General features: G+C 40.0%; 1 protein-coding gene across 1 annotated transcript in view; it reads right to left on the bottom strand.

Annotated features, from left to right (window-relative positions):
* Positions 1-21048, bottom strand: part of SNTG1 (syntrophin gamma 1) — a 516894-nt gene that overhangs the window by 186377 nt on the left and 309469 nt on the right. Inside the window, exons 5-7 of the mRNA XM_084622009.1 lie at positions 15889-15946; positions 11634-11677; positions 11485-11526 (exon numbers count right to left, since the gene is read on the bottom strand). Coding sequence (XP_084478135.1) covers positions 11485-11526; positions 11634-11677; positions 15889-15946 — 144 coding nt within the window. The remainder of the gene's footprint in view (positions 1-11484; positions 11527-11633; positions 11678-15888; positions 15947-21048) is intronic.

Raw genomic sequence — 21048 nt, forward strand, 5'->3', positions numbered from 1 at the left:
TGGTGACCAGCGTACATGTAAATTGCTTCACGTAGACATGGTTTCTAAGGGATCATTAAAAGATTTTTCCCCTTCCCACACTTGTTTTCATTTCAATCTGCAAAATGCTTTTATACCTTGATTTGTTCTTCTTTCTGTTCACTGGACGTGGTGCCAAATGCTGATAATGCTTGTTTGTGTCCATGTGTCCAGTTCCAATGGGTTATTATGCTGTATTTATTTCAAGTTAACAACACAGAGGTGGCTGTGTATTCTCAAATATAAGCCACACATTTGCAGTTTTAGGTTAACTGAGGTTTGGTGCTCTTTATGCATATTCTTATTTTTACTTGTATGGCACTACAGTTATGCATAGCACTTTTCAAAGCAAATAAACATAGAGTCTCTAGCCCAAAGTCAAATCAAATACAGCTCTGTATTTACAAAGTGATGTCTTGCAAAAATGTTTTGGAAAAACTACTCGTATTGATTTCTTGCGGGAACAAAAGGAAACTGTAGAGAAAATAGTATATCAATGTAAACCAGGTCACAAGCAAAGTGGTCTACACTTGCAGTGTAGATAAGGCAGGCTACACTACAAAACCAACAAACCAATCAGTGATCAGTCTGCTCAAGAGAAGCTCAGTAATAAAGTTGAACAGTAATAAAGTAATGGAGTATCAGAGGGGTAGCTGTGTTAGTCTGTATCCACAAAAACAATGAGGAGTCTGGTGGCACCTTAAAGACCAACAGATTTATTTGGGCATAAGCTTTCATGGGTAAAAAACCCACTTCAGATCTCAAGAAGTGGGGTTTTTACCTGAAAGCTTATGCCTAAATAAATCTGTTAGTCTTTAAGGTGCCACCAGACTCCAGAGTAATGAAGTTGTATATTAAAATGGGGCCGGAGAGCAATGACAAAACTTCTTGAATAATACAGTATGCTACCTGCTCACATCAGGCTTCACTTTAGCTCCTACTCTCTGATCCTCACTTTTCTGAGCATTAAATGCAAACAATCATTTTAATCCTTGAAGATATTTTCCGAGCTAATCAATGAAGAAACAATTTTATTAGTAGATTCATAGATATTAAGGTCAGAAGGGACCATTATGATCATCTAGTCTGACCTCCTGCACAATGCAGGCCACAGAATCGCACCCACCCACTCCTGCGAAAAACCTCTCACCTATGTCTGAGCTACTGAAGTCCTCAAATCGTGGTTTAAAGACTTCTAGGAGCAGAGAATCCTCCAGCAAGTGACCCAGGCCCCATGCTACAGAGGAAGGGGAAAAACCTCCAGGGCCTCTTCCAATCTGCCCTGGAGGAAAATTCCTTTCCGACCCCAAATATGGTGATCAGCTGAACCCTGAGCATATGGGCAAGATTCACCAGCCAGATACCCAGAAAAGAATTTTCTGTAGTAACTCAGATCCCACCCCATCTAACATCCCATCACAGGCCATTGGGCCTATTTACCATGAATATTTAAAGATCAATTAATTACAAAAATCACGTTATCCCATCATACTATCTCCTCCTCCTCCATAAACTTATTGAATTTAATCTTAAAGCCAGATAGGTCTTTTGCCTCCACTGCTTCCCTTGGAAGGCTATTTCTAGTGTATGTCTCATTGCTTCTGTTTCACTCAATCCAATTCACGATGAAGAAGTTTCTTATATTAGAGGTTGTTAAATGGACTGCCAAGTAGTGAAACAGATGGATTCTCAGTAACACAACTCTTGTTTAACTACAAATATTTTGAGGGGGGGGGGAATAAAATAAATATAAATTATGAAAACATGTAATGCTGATTAATGTATTTTAACTCTACAGAATCAATGAAAGCAATGAATGAATATCAGACTTTACCTGAGATTGGCACAAGATTAGTTAAAATGACAATTTACACACCATAGGTAGATTTGGATTTTTATAAAAAAAAAAGAGTCAAAGACACACATGCAAGATTACAGCTGCAGAATGAATCATCCCAGTATGAATGATTGTCTAAAAACAATGTATACAACATAGAATAATATGGCAAATTATTTACAACAGTTTGTATCCTTGCCAGTCTACATACACTCATTTCAGATAATTATGAAACATTTAGCAGATTATGATTAATTTCAAATACCATGTACTAAATACATTGTAAATATATTGGTCATGCCAATAAGTTGAGGTGGTGGCAGCATAGAAAAGAAGAGCTGGGGGGTGGGGAGGAGTTATTTAGCTACTTGTGAATACATATCTTTTGGAGTATAACTTAGAAGTACTTTTATTTTCAATTATAAATTTGGGGCTTATTAATGTTCTGAGTACAGAATACCGACATACAAGAGGTCTTAGAATTCATGTCTAATTTTATCAAATTGGGAAAAGGGAAATATATCATTATATGATACAACCTATGCAATATAGCATAGAGATCAACACCATAATAGTGAAAGATGGTGTACTTAAAAAGTGTTGTCATCACCATGGTCATATAACACATGAATCATAGGTGATTCACAGAGACCTTTTCCATTAGATGATCTCGAAACACTTTACAAACAATACTAATGAAGCTTCACAACAGTCCCATAAGGTCAGTATTATCTCCACTTTGCAGACAACAAAATGAAGACAGAAAGGAAATAGGATATGGCTAAGACAAATCACTCAACAAGTCAAATCTGGGAATGGAATCCAGATCTCTGGACTCCCAGTCCTGCGCCTTAACCACTACATGACAATTGTTCTCCAAATAATGGTTGTGGAAAGCGGTTACCGAGACAGAGGAAGAATTACATTTTGTTTATTTAAACAGCACAGACTAACTCATTGTTTTTAAAAAAACAAACAAAACAAAATCAGATAAGAACTTTCAACCTATGGGCTTCATTTCAAAACCTGTATTTGCTACTTTGTAACCAACAACACACAAAATAAGAATGATTCTAACAATAGACAACAATTGCCTTGCAACCTTGGAACCACTACAGGCTATGAAGTCAAAACACCTATATTGACATGTGGAACTCTCGTTTTAATTGATACAGTACTTGGCACAATGGCAGCGGAAGCTAGTGTGTCTGAACACGGTCTTGTCTAGATTTGCATTAGATGTACAAGCATACTGAATTGTCCTACCACCTTCCAAATCTCTCCTTTGAATAATAATAGTTTACACTTTTATCCAGGCTCTAAGATCTTTACAGACTTTAATTATTGATCATAACACCTCCATCAGGTAAGGAAATATTACTCCCTTTTTCATGTGGAAGACAAAGAGGGGTTGAGTGACTAGTCCAAAGTAACACAGTGAGAGAGTCAAGTGGCAGTCAGGATTAGGACTCCAGAGGCTTGAATACTAGGTCCTTGCCCTAACCGCCTACATTATGGTCTCCTTTGAGTCAAGACATCTAGATGTCTTGGGGAGCAGTGATATATACAGAGTGACAATTTTAAAAGATTAACATAGCAATGTTTTAGTCGTCACATGCATTACAAACCAGGTTCAAGATGCATGTCATGGATCCTGTATGTCCCATTTGTGCTAGTGATGTAATGGCACTGACTGCACTCCAGCATTGAACAACAGAGAAAGGATAATAGCAAATGCTATTACACATGCTATAGGACTGGCAGTGGTGAGGGGGGAACAGAATGTCTAAGGAACAGGAATGTCTAAGAAGGAATAGGAATAGGAATGTCTAAGAAGATTTGTTTTTGTCTACTGGTCAAATTGGTTTAGAAGGATTTTCTAACTGCATTTTTAACAGAGATAATAAAAGAGGATGAGGGCCAAGTGTAAAAATAAGTAAACATACACACCCTATTCACATGACTGCAGATCAATATGCAAATATGTAATTGTGCATGCAAAGTATCCATGTGTACAAATTTGCATTCATGTTTCTTTTTCTTTGTTTTGTTTTTTGGGAAAGTGGATGTTGACCATCTCTTTTTACATGCATGGTCATATTTTTGAATTATCCATGTATCATTAAAATGTTTCCAGCAATTGTTCCTGTAGTGCCTAGGCACTAAAATAGCACATCAAACTGCAGTCCTAATTGCAACATATCACCACCTTCCCCTCTAGAAGTTACACAGAACTCTCTTTATTCTGGGTAGGAATTGAACTTTTCCTTCCCAACACATAACAATAATACCAAAAAAAAAAGAAAAAGGAGAAAATTCTAATTCTATTATGGTACATTTTATTATTATTTTTCTGCCTTTTTGGCATATTAGGCAGAGATTTCATCTCACAACAAGCTTCAGAAAATACAAAAAGCAACATCCTAAACAAAATAGTTTTATGTCGCTGTCACTTATCCTTAAGCACATCTGGTGCATTCAGCATTTGCACATTCTCTTTTATGTATACTGTTCCAATCAAATCTGGACTGAATGATGATCATTTTAATGTTCACATAAAAAGTTTTTGTCTGGGGTCAATTAAGGGCATGAAGCTATCCCCCCCCCCTGAACTTCTGCATAAATGCCAATCTTATGGTACTGTACTACATGGACTCACAGAACGAGAGGTCATTTGGGGATTCAGATTGATATCTGCAAATAAAAAAAAATCACAGACAGTTGTGTAACTTATTTTAGGGCTTGTCAATACAGGGATTTAGTGTGCAGCAAGCCAGGTTGTGAATCTACAGTGCACAACATGCTGTCCACTAACGTCCTATATGATCACTGTTACAAGAAGCTCAGGATGTTCACTATGTTGTAGCAGTGTCCACATGGTGAGCTGGTGCACGGCAAATTAGTGTGCTGTAGATTCAAACCCTGGCTTGCTGTGCAGTAGCTCGCAGTGTAGACAAGACTCTAGAATTTATTAATAACTTATAGTTCTTATATATTTTAGATTCTGGCATAACAAAAATTCAAGATGGAATTTGGACAAGAGGGAAAATGAAAAATAGTACCTGAAACAAAATTCTGCTCACTTGCTTACCTCTAAATGAGACTGAAGGATGTTTGTTGTATTTCAATACAAGCCAGTTCCAGCTGTAATTTCCAATAGTGAATATAGTATGTGAGGAGGAACAATAAGCCATTTGTCTCTCCTAGGGAAAAAAACCCTCCTAAATTATGACCAAATCCCTAGAGGAGATAAACACTTGGAAACTCCTATTAACTGCTATGAGAATTGCGAAATGCTCAGCCTCAAACAGGATTTGACTCTTAGAAAGTCAAAGCAAAGCACACACAATCTAATATAAAGTAAGCTCATTGGAGCAGGAACCACCTTTTGGTTCTATGTTTGTACAGCACCTAGCACAATGGGGTGCTGATCTGTGACTGGGGCTCATTGGCAGTATTCTAATACAAATATAGAAAGTATGTCAAAAGTTTCAAAGGAAAGAAATGGGTTTGTTAGAAAGCAGAATAATGGCTGTTTATGGAAACAAATGGATTGTCCTAATCCATTTCCAGCGTAGCCACATCACAGAAACCACCATCACTGTTGGCGATCATTAATACCCTTTATTTATAGTTTCAGAGTAGCAGCTGTGTTAGTGTGTAATCGCAAAAAGAAAAGGAGTACTTGTGGCACAAGCTTTTGATGAAGTGAGCTGTAGCTCATGAAAGCTTATGCTCAAATAAATTTGTTAGTCTCTAAGGTGCCACAAGTCCTCCTTTTCCTTTTATTTATAGTGTCAACACAGAGGCCAAGGATTAACGGTCCAATCTTGTTGTTGCCGAAGTCAAGAGGAGTCTTGCTGTGGACTTCAATGACCCATATTGTCCCATCTGGACTCCTCTTTCCACATGAAACGGGCTCAGTTAGCCCCATGCCACTGCAATCCCAACCTACCTCCTGCAAAGCAGATCCAGCAGCGGACTCTCTGCAAGGTATGGGGCATAGCTGGCACTAACCACTTCAGGACCGTATGTCACTACTACCTGATGGTTCCAGGGGAGGAGTGCAGGACAGAACCCCCTCTTCCCAAATCTGTCTTGACTAGTGGGGATTGGGTGAGTGGGCCAGGCTAGAGTCATGCTGGGATGGCTGTTTACACCTCTGGCTGCCAGTGCTACATTTGCAGTACTCTCAAAGGAAAACTGTCTGCAGCTATCTTGGATGGAGTATCCAGAACTCCATTTGTGGCTCCCAATCATGGCCGCTGCTGCCCCAGTGGTACAGTATGGGGCCCTTAAAAGGACAAGCATATGCACCAGCAGTGTTCCAGCTGGTAGTGTGTTGGAGGAAAGAGACATCCAGCCAGGAGCTACCCCTAAAAGTTAGGCACCTTTGTGATCCTAACTGACCCTTTATGCAAGCTGGCAACGGGCACACCCAACATGCTATTATCAGAATATTTAGCCAAACAGTGTCTGGTCAGATATTGTATAAAAACTGTGACCTATTCGTTATCAATATCATTGTGTGATGTGTACGAAGAGTTATGTACGAATACTGATAATATGTTCTTAAAATGCATGATGGAGGCGTTTGATGAACAAGTTTGTCATAGACAAAGGAAATTTGTTCTGCCTGTTTGCCTGTGTCTCCATTGTAAATTGAGTAAAGTGATGCCAGAGACAATGGAAGTTCATTTGCATTTGAGGTCTGGTCTACACTAGAAAATTAGGTCAGTTTAACTACGGCAGTCAGGGGTGTGGAAAAATCCCCTTAGTTAAGCTGACTTAAGTCCCCATGTAGACAGTGATACGTCGATACAAGAATTCTTCTGTCAACCTAGTTACCACCTCTTGGGGAGGTGGATTAATTACACAAATGGGTGAATCCCTCCTGTTGGTGTAGGTGGTGTCTACACTGAAGCGCCACAATGGCAGAGCTGCAGCTGCATGTCTATAGTGTTTTAAGTGTAGACAAGCTCTCAGTCCACAGGAAAAGATAATTGAGAGGAGAGTGAGGAAGAGAGGATGGCATCTACTTCCTGGAGCATAGGCACCAGGGAAGAAAAAAAAAATTCTGAGGATAAACTTCAAACATATACATTTCAAAGATTTACTGGACTATAATAAGGTGGGAGGAGAACCTCAGAGTTATCCATCATGTAAGGCACAAATGGGACCCGCACTCTTGGAATCTGAAAGGGTGGATCTCTCAACTATGTGGCTTGAGGACGTGGAGAACTGACTATAGCTGAGAAATTACCTGATACAAGAATTGTAATCTGTTAAATTTTAGACACTAGAAAGCGTGTTTTATTTAGTTTTTATTCATCACCATTTCTGTTTCTATTATCTCTGCTCAATATCACTTAAATCTCTATTCTTTATTACCAAACTCATGCTTAGTTTTACTGTAAACTGTCCCAGTGCTGTGTATCAAGGTAAATAGTGTATCCTCAGTTGGGTTAATAGGCTCGTGCATTTGTACTGTCTCTTTGGACAGTGGACTTAATAATTTCTGTGAGTGTCCAGTGAGAGGGACTGGACCACTACAGGGAACTATGGAACTGGGGTTCACTGAACACTCACTGGCAGAGTGTTGAGGAGTTTGCTGGTGAGCTGGACATACTGGCATGGGAGGGAGCTGACACACAGTTTAAGCTCCAGCAAAGCTTTCTCCTGCTGAGGCAGAGAGGTTACACAGTGGCTGCTGTTTCTGGGCACCTCAGAGAGTGTCACAGCACCCTAGATGGCTGCCAATGTTGATGACCCCTAATTTCAGCCCTGAAAGAGTCCAGACTAAGCAAAGGGATATAGAAGTGGATGGTAAAAGGAGTAATGGGGAGGTCAGGGGTAGAAAGATCACCATGATCTTAGAAAATTCCTACAGTGCACCAGGTGCTACTGCAGGTGAGGAGGCAAACTGAAGAGATGATGTGGGGGATCTCTATGAGGTGTTCTACATACAGATTTCCTTCCCATAAGTCTCCTCCCATGTTGATATGGACCAATGCGAGCAGGAGGAGATTCCTAAAGATGTATTCATCACAGTGCAGAGAACATGCCAAAGTTTCCATGCACTTAAAACCCAAAGGTCTTTGGCTTAAGTCATACATAACCTCCACAATGGGATATATATTTACCCTCAAAGATCATTAAGACTGAACCATCCTCTCACACCTATCTTAGGCATCAATATCCATCGTCACCCCACTTGAACCCCCCACAGCACCCTCGTGAGGTAAGAAAGTGCTATTATCTTCATTTAACAGATGGGGAGCTGAAGGCACACAGAAACGTAGGTCCAGATTTTTAAAAGTATTTAAGCAGTGCAGCTCAGCATTGCAATGCCCAACTAATTTAGGAGCCCAAATCTCATTTTTTAACAGAGATTTAGTCAGTTAGGCATTGCAAGGCCAAGTTGTACAACATCTAAACTCCTTCCAAAATCTGGACCTCAGTGACTTGCCCAAGATCACACAGGAAGTGTGTGGAAAAGCAGGGAATTGAACCCAGGTCTACCAAGTCATAGGCTGGTGGTCTAACCACCGGACAGCCTTACCTCTCCCCTCTACTGTTGATCCCTCCAGGCTCAGGCTATGGCACATTGGTGGGGCAGAATGAACTTTGCCCTACTGCATGCTGTACCAGTCTGTTCCTCAAAAGAGGACCTCTGTCTCCAAGGCTCTGAGACCAGCTAAGTTTATTAAGAAAGTATGAATAGATCTATACCTACTACATAAGGCAGCACTCACTTGGTTAAACAGTTTAATAAACATGTTCATGTTAAATCATTTTTTTATTTGCCTAGTACAGTTGTCAGTAAAGCACAGTGACATTCCAGGGACAATTTATCATTGATGTAACACAATATAAGAACATAACATAAGAATGGCCATACTGGGTCAGACCACAGGTCCATCTAGCCCAGTACCTTCTCTTCTGACATGGCCAACACTAGGTGCTTCAGAGGGAATGAACAGAGCAGGTAATCATCAAGTGAACCATCCCCTGTCGCCCTGTGCTGCACAGGCTCATTCACTGCTCAAATATGTAGATGAGACCCTTGTTTAAAACATATCAGCATCCTGCAAAAAGATTTGGTAGGCCTGAAACTTTTCATGAATAAAAAGAGGGAAGGAGAAATGACATGAATGAAAACATATAGAATGCTGTTTGCTGTTATTTACACATATTTGAATCTTTCAAGTTTGGCTTCACTTGGAAGCATCACAGAATAATCATTATATTGGTTTATTTTTTAAAAAAGTATTTTAACGGCTACTAAGACATAGAAATAAAAATTACCATATTGTCATACCATTAGCTTGTGGCGAGGTCTTACACTGCTGCACAGGCAGTTAGAGAGCGGCAAGCCCTCAGCTCCACCAAACTTGTACAGTGTAGGCCTACTCACGCCACCCCTGTTGCTGTGACTGGGCTCGAGGGGGCACAAAAGTGGTTCAGGTTCCATTACTACTTTTCCTCATGAGCAAGTGACTCCACTCCCTCTATTCCCCAGCCAGCAGAGCTGGTAGGATACAAGTGGGGAACATTTTGCACCCCGCAAAGAGCTGTAGTATCTCCTTCCCCATTGCAAAAGAGGAATGCGGGAGCAATGTTGCCTTCAAGCTGTATCTAAGACAAAATGCCTCCTTTATCTTATGGGTCTTAAGCTAGGTTTATCTACCATCTATTGCTATGGATATGATTATTTGCATGGAAGACTATTTCATGGTTCTTTCATTTGTATATGCTATCAAAGTAGTAAAAAGTTTGAAAACAGACATATAAAGTAATCTCTTAACACACTAAAAATGCTCAGATGTCAGTTATTTGTTTACAAGTTATATTTACACACTTTCCAGGAAAGAAATACTGTGAAGGCCAAACATATAGGTTTACTAAGAGAGAGAGAAATAAAGATCAATCTGGGATAGTGTTGTTAAGCTAACAGGAGCCAACACAGCTTAACTTTCATTTTATATCCTACTTACATAATCAGATGTTCCTTAAACTGCAGCTCTACCTGGATCACAGTCTCAGAACAGAAATGACTGGCAGCACATCACCACAGGTTTGAATGTTTCTTTGTGTGTGGATGTGTGAGTGTTCTCACCTTTACTAGTCCCTTGTTTTCCATTCTTGAAATTCCAATAATACATTTCAATCCCCTTGAGGGATTTACCACATTAATTTAAATGATGATTACAGTAAAGCGCGTGAAAAGATGAAAATCTGATCACTATTGGAAGGCCGAAGCTGGAAAATACAGTAAATAAGGGCCTATGCACACAAAAGCGGTTATGATTAAGCCTTTCTTAGAGGAAGCTATATACTGAAGGATGGTGAATCATTTCCATCCCAAATCCCAAGCACAAATCCAAAAGTGAATGTGCACTCTGACAAGTGGCATTAGTAGAATGGTTTAATCTTTCACACGGCACTAATCTGTTTCATCAAAACTTCATCTCAATTTGTCTGTTGCCATGCTGTCTGCATTTCAATGGCAAATCTTCAACAGCCTACCATACACCACAACACAATAGTTTTAAAATGTACCAGGCTGTTAAATGAGTATAGATCTTCTTTGCAGAGGTGCTGGAATAATTTGTATAGTGGGGGTGCTGAGAGCCATTGAACCAAACTGTAAACCCTGTATATGACGGAAACCACTTCAAGCCTGGGGGTGCAGCAGAACCCCTAGCACCCCTAGTTCCAGCACTTATGCTTCTTTGTATTTGTGATAGAGACTAAACTTCTGTACATGTCCTTATTACAACAACACTGTAAAACTTTGCCTATAAATTCCCTGGATCTAAATTGAATTTAGGTATACTCTTTTATAATCATATTTGTCTCCCCTCTACAATACAGATTTCCCCATTCTAAAAGGACTTAGAGGAGCCAAACTCCTTACATTATAGTTGAAAGTGGAGGTCAAAGGGGACTGGCAAATAGATTAGGAGCTAAAATATAGGAGACTTTATAAGGCAGTCTTGATATGAGAGAGGACATTGTATGTCTCTCAAATACACACTATGCCTGTCTTTTCTCCTTAATGTCCTGCTTTTCCACAGAGCTATTGGTTTAATAGAAGGATGGCTTCTTTGAAAGCTGATATCCATAGGAGGAAAGACAGAAGAATGACCTTCCTTGGAACTTCCCGCCAATCTGGAGTGATTGACAAAGCTTTTCAAACTGAAATGAAAAGCTAGAAAGCAACAGTACTGATGAAGTTTAATAGAGACAGCCAGACAGAGCAAGCTTGGAATAAGTTCATCCAAACTTCCAGTAATAAAGTGCCCAACTCTACTCGAGGAGAACAGATTTGAGGGCAGTAAAGAAAATCTATGGAGAAAGAATTGTATTAAGGGCAGGGCCATTTGGCAACCTAGGAGGCATAGTCCGATCTGTGAAGAAAGAGTAATGATGAACAACACAATGATGTCAAGTATCAGAGAGGTAGCCGTGTTAGTCTGGATCTCTAAAAGCGGCAAAGAGACTTGTGGCACCTTATACGTCTGTTAGTTTATAAGGTGCCACAGGACTCTTTAACGCAATGATGGTACACTGAATGTCAATGTTCTTAACAACCCCAATGATTAAGAAAATGAATCCAAGCTCACCACTTCTTCATGCCTGCATTTTCTTACATTAATTCCATTAATCTGTTAAGGGGAAAGAAAGACAAGACTGACTCTGTATATCATAAATACAGATTGTAATTTACTTTTCTGGAAAAAAATTCTAAACAAACATTAACAGTTTTACATACCTGTAGAATTCCATCTCCTATAAAGAGCAAACCTGAGAGTTCAGCTGTAAACAACAGAGAGCATATTTTTCACTTAGATATTTTGTCCAATACAGCATATTGAAAAGACATACACACACACTTTATCAATTTATCTAGTGTATATGCCCAGCTTGGGTCAGCTCTGAAAATGTAAAATGAATAATGAAAATTTAAAAAACCCTAAAATATATCAATACATGGTTTTGATTCAGATTTCTTACTGCACCAATATTTCTAACTACAAATACCAATGTATAGAGTTTACCAAAAAGTGGAGGGGAGAGGGAGAGAAAGATGTTCTGTACAGTCTTATCAGGAGACTCCCAGCAGACCATCTCTTGGTCTCCAACCTCCCTTAGAGCCTAAGTTCAGCAGATGTTTAAGTGTTTTGCTGAATCTAGATAAACTGTTGCATTGGTCCCTCAATGACTGAGAAAAGACGGACTTTGCAATGGGGAAGATTAACATATCCAAGCTCCAAGGAACCATGAAGGGAAAGACCAATCCTTATAGAAATCACTTTCAAACACTTTACTTTCCCTTTGCATATAATCAAGCAAACTCCAGGTCTTGCATTTCTGTCAATCTCAGCTGCATCTATATATTGGGAGAGGAGGGCCTTCAGGTAATGGGGACCCAAGCCACTTAGCACTTTTTATGGTAAAAATAAGCACTGCAAATGACATCTAGAAACATATCATAAACCAATGCCTCTGGGTTCCAAGTAGGTCACAGAAGGATTTTCTTGATCCCAGCTCCCTCTATGATGCCCAGTTTAACATGCATGTAGAGTGTATTACTATTTGTGGTCTGGACTTGAGGTGGCAAATGGTAGCCAGGTCACACTAGAAAGAAATGTCTTACTCTTTTAGCCATACAAAGATGAAAACATCTTTTCAGTGTACACCTTGTACACTCTGTTCTAGACAAAGGGTTGTCTGCCTAATCCCAATGTAATGTTTTAGTAGCTTGTACTCAGGGCAGTCAGAGACTGCTTCATTACTTCCATAATTATTACTGTTTTCTAAACCTTCTCTCCTGAATAAACAAACACACAGAAGGAGAGAGAACAAAATCACCAAATATGTGTATTCTTAATTCTAATGCCAAAGGGTATGAACTACTGGTAAGCATGTACTAGAATGCACAGGATTAGTTTTTTTTTAAATCCCAGACCAGAGCCGGACTGTAAATACATTATATAATAGAAATACATTGTAGATACTTTATTTTTCCTGTATTTAATAATTAACCCAAACCACTTACTAGTCCATACCTTTAGAAGGAATGAATGATAATACAATGCCATCTGTTTGTATGGCACGTTATAGAGAAATAAAAGAAAATCCCTACCTAGAAGAGTTTGCAACCCAAGGGTTAATCCTGCAAATATGTATGTATAGAAGTATTTTTACTCACATGAATAGTGCCACTGCTGGCAACATTATTAATATAAATAATGCTACTCCACTGTATGTTTGCAGAATTGATCACCAGATTAGACATAGCATAGAAAGGCTTAAAACAAGTCACCAAGAGCAAGATCCTGACTTCATTGAAGATAACAGCTAAACTGTCATTGATTTCAATGGAACTGGGAGTTTCCCCTCAATTTTTCTGTTTCAGGGTCTGAGCCTACTGTTTCTCATACATGGGATGAGCTTCACATATGTGAATTGAACTCAAAGGGTGGATGTTCAGCATTCCTGAAAAGTCAGGACCCTTTTATGATCCCAAATTGGACACCTGTGTGAAAGTAATTACATACCTTAAGAAGCTGCCTGGGTTTTGTTCTCTCTTTTCCCTCTGAGTTTAGTTTATAGGTCTGAGTGATTGTAACCCAAATACACACACCTGGGAACCAGTTTGTGTTATTAAGGACCACGAATGACTGCAGCAGCTGCAGCGGGTTAGCCCATTAAGGCAACAGGATAGAATTATAAATGGGATAAAGGAAAGGACAAAGCCAGTAAGGAGGTAGGGCCAGTTACTGTCTAGGATTTGAGAGTGAGATTATTAATGCTGACAACCTCTGGCATGTCTCTTGATGATTTATTGTTCTGTCCTTTTCCTTTCAAAATGGGGAAGGGCAGAATCAATAAAGATACTGTAGTTTTTACCTGACTGACTAGAATACCAGCGCTATAAGCCAAGCTTGCCCCTATTCAACTCCTTTCTCCGCCCCACCCCACCAACCAGAAAGAGGAATTGAACCTGAGACTCCCATATCTCAGGTGAGAGCTCCAACCACTTGGCTAAAAATTAGATGGTGGGTGGTGTATCCTCTTCTGGTCATTTGGTGTGCAGTGAGACAGGTGTCTAATTCATTCTCACAAGAAATGACTAAGAAGCCTAAGGCCTCTGACTTCAGCAGAAAGGTTCCTGGTGGTAAATCACATGCAACGATAGTCATCCTTCTGCAACCTGGACTTAGGTACCTATCTCCATGAGAGGGGCGGGTTTAGGACACACCCATTTCCTTAGCATCTCACATTGGCTAGCTTAGGTAGTTCCCTGCTGGCTTTTGTGGATCACATTCTTAGGCATCTGCCCCATTCATTCTATAGAGAGCCTAGGTTTCTAACTCAGGCTTTGTGGATGACAGTTGTATTGCTGTGGTTCTTCTATGTGTCTAAAAGATAGGCCTTGCAATTCTCCCTTTTGTGGATCCAGGCCATGGGGCTTAAAGCTTAACTGAAAAGTTTTAAACAATAGCCCTGTCCCTAATTTTCAGTATCTCAGATGTTTAATTCTACCAATAGAATCACCTTTTCCTCAAAGAAAATGAGGGCCTTTCCTTCCTGAAAACACATGGGCTAGTGGCCTCATGCACTAAACCTGTTTTTTTTTCCCCCAGAGTTCCTCTCTCAGTGTCACTTTGGATCTTCTCTGGCCTCTGCAGCACTTGATGAGACCCACCATTATCTTCCTGTTCATTGGCCTCGGAGAGGGATTGGAAAGGAACTGTAGGGATGGACAAGGTTTGCAAAGCATAAGAGTCATGGGTTTCAGGTGGATGAAAAAGGTTTTCCTCCACCCTAGAACCCCAACTCAGCCTCACATCACCCATCCAGGGCAGGGCACCCCCAAGTGGACACCTTGGTAAGAACAGATATTCCCTAGGAAAGATATCCTGGAAATTAGCTAGTTTCCTAAGGCTTAAAAAATATTCAAGTTGCCATACCACTAACACTGCATATGTTTAGGCAAATGCAGTTCAAGAAACATTAGTTGAAAAAGAATAGGAAATGTTTTCCTCCTTAACATACTAGGTTAAACTTAAATCCAGAGTATTGTATTTTCCCTGTTGTGGTTGATGACATTTTAGTAGATAGGTGTAGGTAGCCTAACACCATATTATTATTTATACATCTCCCCCCCCTCCACACACAAATGTATATAAGATACAAAGAAACAACATACACACACACACAATTATCAATTACTTTATCATATATTTTTGATCACATCATCTGCCCTCCACCAACTAATCTGTCTCTGTGGGACTCACTCCACCAGCTTTGCACCACTGCCACTTTATGAAAAACAAACAGTGTAGCAGAGAACATTGTCTCTTTTAACCTCAAAAAATGGAATTTAACCACAAAATTACACCTCTCCAAGATCCAGGGGCCAACATCAAGTCCTGAACCAGTGACAGCTTTTCTATGCATAATTTGTGTCAGCACCAAACATGGTGCTGCCTATGGTGCCTGCCAATTTTGCAGGGGACAGAATTAAGGCTCTGCCCTTTCCCATCCCTGACTGCCCACTCCCAAGCCAACCAGCACAGGGAAACCAACAACAGCTCTGTGTAGGCTATTTCCCCAACCCCATGCCACTGCCCACACTGTGGGTATCCGTTCCAGAGGGATAACGGATGCAAAAAGAACCACAATCTGGATCATCATCTTTTAGCAAAATAAAAAAAAAGATAATTTTCATATTAGGAGAAATGGCAGAAGTATGATTTTTTTGCATGTTTTCATTGTGAAAAGATATCTTCACTCATAAAAAATTGGCCCCCATTCTGCACTTTACTGGGCAACCTTAATTTAGAGAAAGTTCATTATGTCACACATACACAAATGACACATCAAAGCAGAGTTATGAACAATTTGCAGTATGATATCTCAAAACAGTCAACACTACCCCCCAAAAAAAAAAATTAAGACTCCACTGCTTTAAGTAATGGGTTGAAGCCATAAAACTGCACCTGTTATTAGGCACCTACCTCTTTGTTCTTTGGAAATTTTGGAAATGACCACTGGAATATTATGTTCTGCTCCACCCTAGAATTAGAAAACAATTATATCTCACTGAAATTATTTTCATTCATAAATATGTTTATAACCCCTAATGCATCTTGTGCATTTTCCAGACACAAATAAAATGCACTGACTCTGTGTAATAGCTTTCTTTCTGTTTTTCTAATAGGATGGCAATCAGTTACTTATTGCCTTACAGAAAATCAGTTGAGCAGGTTGTTAACTGAATGATAGACCATAGTCTATAAAGGTAAAATAAAACTCACTGTAGGTTTCTCCAAATTTTCTACAAATTAGTATATCAAATCCATGTTATACAAGGGGAAATGGGCATAATGCTGTAATGGCAACCATGCTGTGATAATTTTTATTTTCATGCTGGCAAGAAACAGACAAACAAAATGCAAAAAAGCAAGAGGTTTGGACACCAGATTTTGTTTTTTTATGTCTGTCACTGCACACAAAAAGTAAGCCCGCAGTAGAATAAGTACAAGGAACAAAAAAGGGGGCTCTATGTAATGGAGCAGCAGGTATTCACTAAAGAAAACAAACTGGACCATCTAGTATAAAGAAGCATTCAGCTTTACTGTTTCACTCAGTGTTTCCTGTTGGGTTTATAGACCTGTATGGTGCTTTGACTAACATTAAAAATAAAGGTAAAATAAAAAAAAAAGAGATACAGTAAAGGAACGAAGAGTAGGCAAGTGTAGGCAGAGATGAAATTTGGGGGCTTCCAACCCCAAAACTGCAAGTCCTACCCTGGCCAATTTTGGAAGTTTTTTACAAAGGTCAAGGCTAATCATAACCTTCTTGCTCTTTTCTTTGTGGAGGTCACCCTAAAAACGTAAATCTGATTAATACCGATAGCAACGCAAATCACTAAAACTGACAGTTTGTCACTGTCATTTTTGCCTAAAGACTTTGTCATCACTTTGCCCTTAACAACACCAAGGGACCCATGACACCCACTGCATTGGGTCCCTCAAGTTTGAGGATCACCCCAGACTAATTCACAGCTATAGGGCACAGCATTACCACCTGGGCGACTCTTGATGGCCTAGGGATGCTATGTATGCCTGTAGATGAGTGGTCTCCTCTACTGAGCAGTTACTTTGATCTCTTATGTGAATAACATGGTCCAGTGGCCTAAGCATGGAAATGAGAACCAGATGTTGCATTCTAAGTCCACTGGCCCTTCCTCGTGGTTATCCAACTTATTTGGGGCAATGTCCCTTGAAAAATTTTTACTGTGTCCCTCTCCTCTTCCAAGCCCTCTTGGGTCTTGTTGACTTCCATCTCTCAGAATAGCCAGATGGTCTCTCTTCATATCTGTAGCTTCCTTGGAGGTGGAGACAAGAATAGGAGCTGCCAGGTAAGAGACACTATCATCTCCATTCTCAAAAATGCAAATGTGTCATTGTGACAATGATGGGAAGTGGCCTGAAATTTTCTTGGAGCAGTAGAAGAGGATTAAGGCTTCTGGCAGTGGTTGAGAACACAAATATTTCTTCAGGATTTGACTGTAAGCTAGAGAACCCATAGACATTCCCTAGCAACTGGATGCAAGGAGGGAATCCCCATGCTTTCTACTGCCAGTGAATGGGGGAAGCTACTACAGGTATGCACAATGCATAAACTGCCATATGTGTGAGCTGATTGTTCAGTAAGTAAATAGAGAACCTAACCCCCCCTCGATTTCACATATGTTCAGGGATTCAGTTGAACTGTTCAAAACTGCTAAATAAATGTACACCTTTATGTTTTAAATATCCTTTTTGGTTTTTCTCATCCATCATCATCATCAACAAAAGTAATAGAGCTTTCTTTGGCTAAGAAAACCCAGCTCAAGTCAGCTAACTTTACAGGTCTCACATTCAAATACTGCCACTTACATGCACACATAATTTTCTCCACAACCTCAAAACAAAAATCACTCACTACCAATGCCTTTGCAACTCCCCCAGCCCATATTCCTCCTTTACATGTGTCATAAATATAAAGGGAAGGGTAAACACATTTAAATCCCTCCTGGCCAGAGGAAAAACCCTTTCACCTGTAAAGGGTTAAGAAGCTAGGATAATCTCGTTGGCACCTGACCAAAATGACCAATGAGGAGACAAGATACTTTCAAAGCTGCGGGGGGGGGGGGGGGGGGCTGAAGGGAACGACGAACGGACGACAAAGGATTCTCTCTGTCTGTGTTGCTTTTGTTAGGACCAGAGCAGGAATGCAGGTCAGAACTCCTGTAAAGGGCTAATAAGCAATCTAGTTAGATATGCATTAGATTCTGTTTTGTTTAAATGGCTGATAAAAAAAGTTGTGCTGAATGGAATGTATATTCCAGTTTTTGTGTCTTTTTGTAACTTAAGGTTTTGCCTAGAGGGATTCTCTATGTTTGAATCTGATTACCCTGTAAGGTATTTACCATCCTGATTTTACAGAGGTGATTCTTTTACTTTTTCTTCAATTAAAATTCTTCTTTTAAGAACCTGATTGCTTTTTCATTGTTCTTAAGATCCAAGGGTTTGGGTCTGTGTTCCCCTGTGCAAATTGGTGAGGATTTTTATCAAGCCTTCCCCAGGAAAGGGGGTGTAGGATTTGTGGGGATTTTGGAGGGAAAGACGATTCCAAGTGGGCTCTTTCCCTGTTATATATTTGTTAGACACTTGGTGGCAGCAATACAGTCCAGGGGCAAAAGGTAAAATAGTTTGTACCCTGGGGAAGTTTTAACCTAAGCTGTGGAGAATAAGCTTAGGGGGGTTTTCATGCAGGTCCCCACATCTGTACCCTAGAGTTCAGAGTGGGGAAGGAACCTCGACAAAACGAGTACACAGAAAATCAGTCACGCCCTTGCGCCCAGTGCATCTTAGGGCTGAGGCACAGTGCTTAGGACTTTGGTTTTCCTTTGCCACAGATATTTCATCAGTTCCTCCTTCACAGCAGCCTGACCTGCCTGCCTGCCTCCCTCCCTCAAGCACTGGTCCACAGGGAGGAGGGAGGCTGCCTCTGGCCTTGCAGGCCTATCCTACAACTTGTTTAACACTATATAAATAGGTGCTTAAAGGAGTATAAAGCAATACTTCAGAGAGTAAAATAATATTACTCCTTTTGGCCTGAGCAGCAGGCCAAACATGTTAGGCCTTGTAAGTTGTTCCAACTGGAAGGAGAAATTGGTGATGGAGTTAGTATTTCTCTGATGCAATTTTGATTTATTTATTTACAAAATGCTGTTTCCCTGAACATAGGAGGAATCAAACAACAGGAGACAGTTTCCTTTCTCATTCTTATAAGCCTCTTTCAACCTGTACCTGACCCAGAACCTCTCTCGGCTTCTCCCAGAGCCACACACAATGCTTGTCTAGGTTGTCTGCAGATTCCTTCTCTATCTGTTTCTGTATGCTTCTCTGCTGTCTCCCCGCATACACACCTATTCAAATACTTCCAGACTGATATTATTCATAAACCTGTTTCTATGATTTTCAATGAAGGCAACAGTTACACCCACTTGCTTCAACAAATTTTATCCCAACCTTTAACAATTAACATCCCTCTCTGTGTCTTAGTCATGGCACAGGCACCAGAGGACACCAGCCTAAAGGTTAGTCAAAGGAGGTATAGCCCCATAGTATGAGAGACAAGAATCTCAAAGGAGACGGGAAATGGCCAGCCTCTCATATATAATATTGTGCATCAGATTATACTGTAAGTGATTTTGGAAATCTGCAGATGTTCCATGTGGCATCTTGCTAGACGCTGTTGCAATACTAACCCTGATTCTCCCCAAAACTTCCCTAGTAGATCAACACACACATATAGGTTTAAATTCTACTTATAAGTAACAACCCATGGAAGCTACTGGGGTTATTATGCCTGGGGCATAATGCCTCAGAGCAGTGAGGAGCATGGCTGTTAATATGCTCTTTGACAAGGTTCAGCATGAACTTCTCTCCCTGCTCTGTGAAACATGAGGCTGGATCTTCTGACTGGAACAAAGCTCTGCTAGCTTTGTGCAATCTAGTACCACTGGCCTGGAGCCAGGCACAATTGAACCCTCAAAATCATTCTAATAACTGGTCTCTAGTCTGTTGTGATGTGCATTTTCTTCCCCAAACACCTCCCTTAGTTAACAAACTCATACTCAGCTGCCTTCTTATGCAGAATGTTTGGTAAAAAAGAATAATCAAAACAAGGGAGGAAAGAATATTGTACAGGTCTCTGAGAGCCAGGAGTAATATTATAACTGTAAGGCTTAATGTCTTTAATGAACTATCAATTTTATTGCCTCCTTCAGTGATAATGCTACACTCTGTCAGATTACTGAGAAGCACAATGTCCTTTCAAAAGTTATACACCTCGCAACATATCTCTCCGAATCTGTGCAATTTAATCTTCTCAGTAAGATATGAAAACATGACTGACCTACTACAGTTCATTCATCAATCTCTAAATCTCACTCCGGGCTCATCCTTTATCACAACTATTCATTAATGGGTGTTTGGAAGGAGATGTAGAAGTTTTAGACAATAAATCCATCTGAACTACTGACTGAAGTTTGTTTCACATAATTGACCTCAGAGACTACATAAGGAGTCCAAGTGAAGTCAATTCAAGTTTTGCTGTTGACTTCACTGACATCATGATCAGGTCTAAGGTCTAAGGAGAAATTGGGTCTGCATTCCTGCAAAGAAACACATCAACTTTCCTTTAGTCACACATAAAACAATTGATCTCAAAGTGATGTCAAAACTAAAGAAGTAGACAATAAAAATATGAAAAAAAATCTTCATTCTTATGCTATTACACTGAGAAGTACTTAGTCATTCATGCAGTCCCCCACTGAGCTAAACTAATTCTCCCTCTATTGCAATTGTTGATGGAGCTGCACCAGTGGTAATGCAATGGGGGAGATTTTCCCCAAAGACTACTAACCAACAGCTAGGCAAGGAGCACTGAATTCCAAGGGGATTATAACCTATCTTCCTTCTGCTCATAAGAAAAAGGTCTGTCTGGAGGCCAGGAAAATATGCCATATAGTAAAAGACTTAAGAAGCTCCATTTAGTTTATCCAAGAGAAGATTCAGAGATGAATTGGTCATGCTCTACCATTACGGATACGGAGAAAAGAT

Source organism: Lepidochelys olivacea, assembly GCF_965140295.1.
Source record: "Lepidochelys olivacea isolate rLepOli2 genome assembly, chromosome: 2".
NCBI classification, from domain to species: Eukaryota; Metazoa; Chordata; order Testudines; family Cheloniidae; genus Lepidochelys; species Lepidochelys olivacea.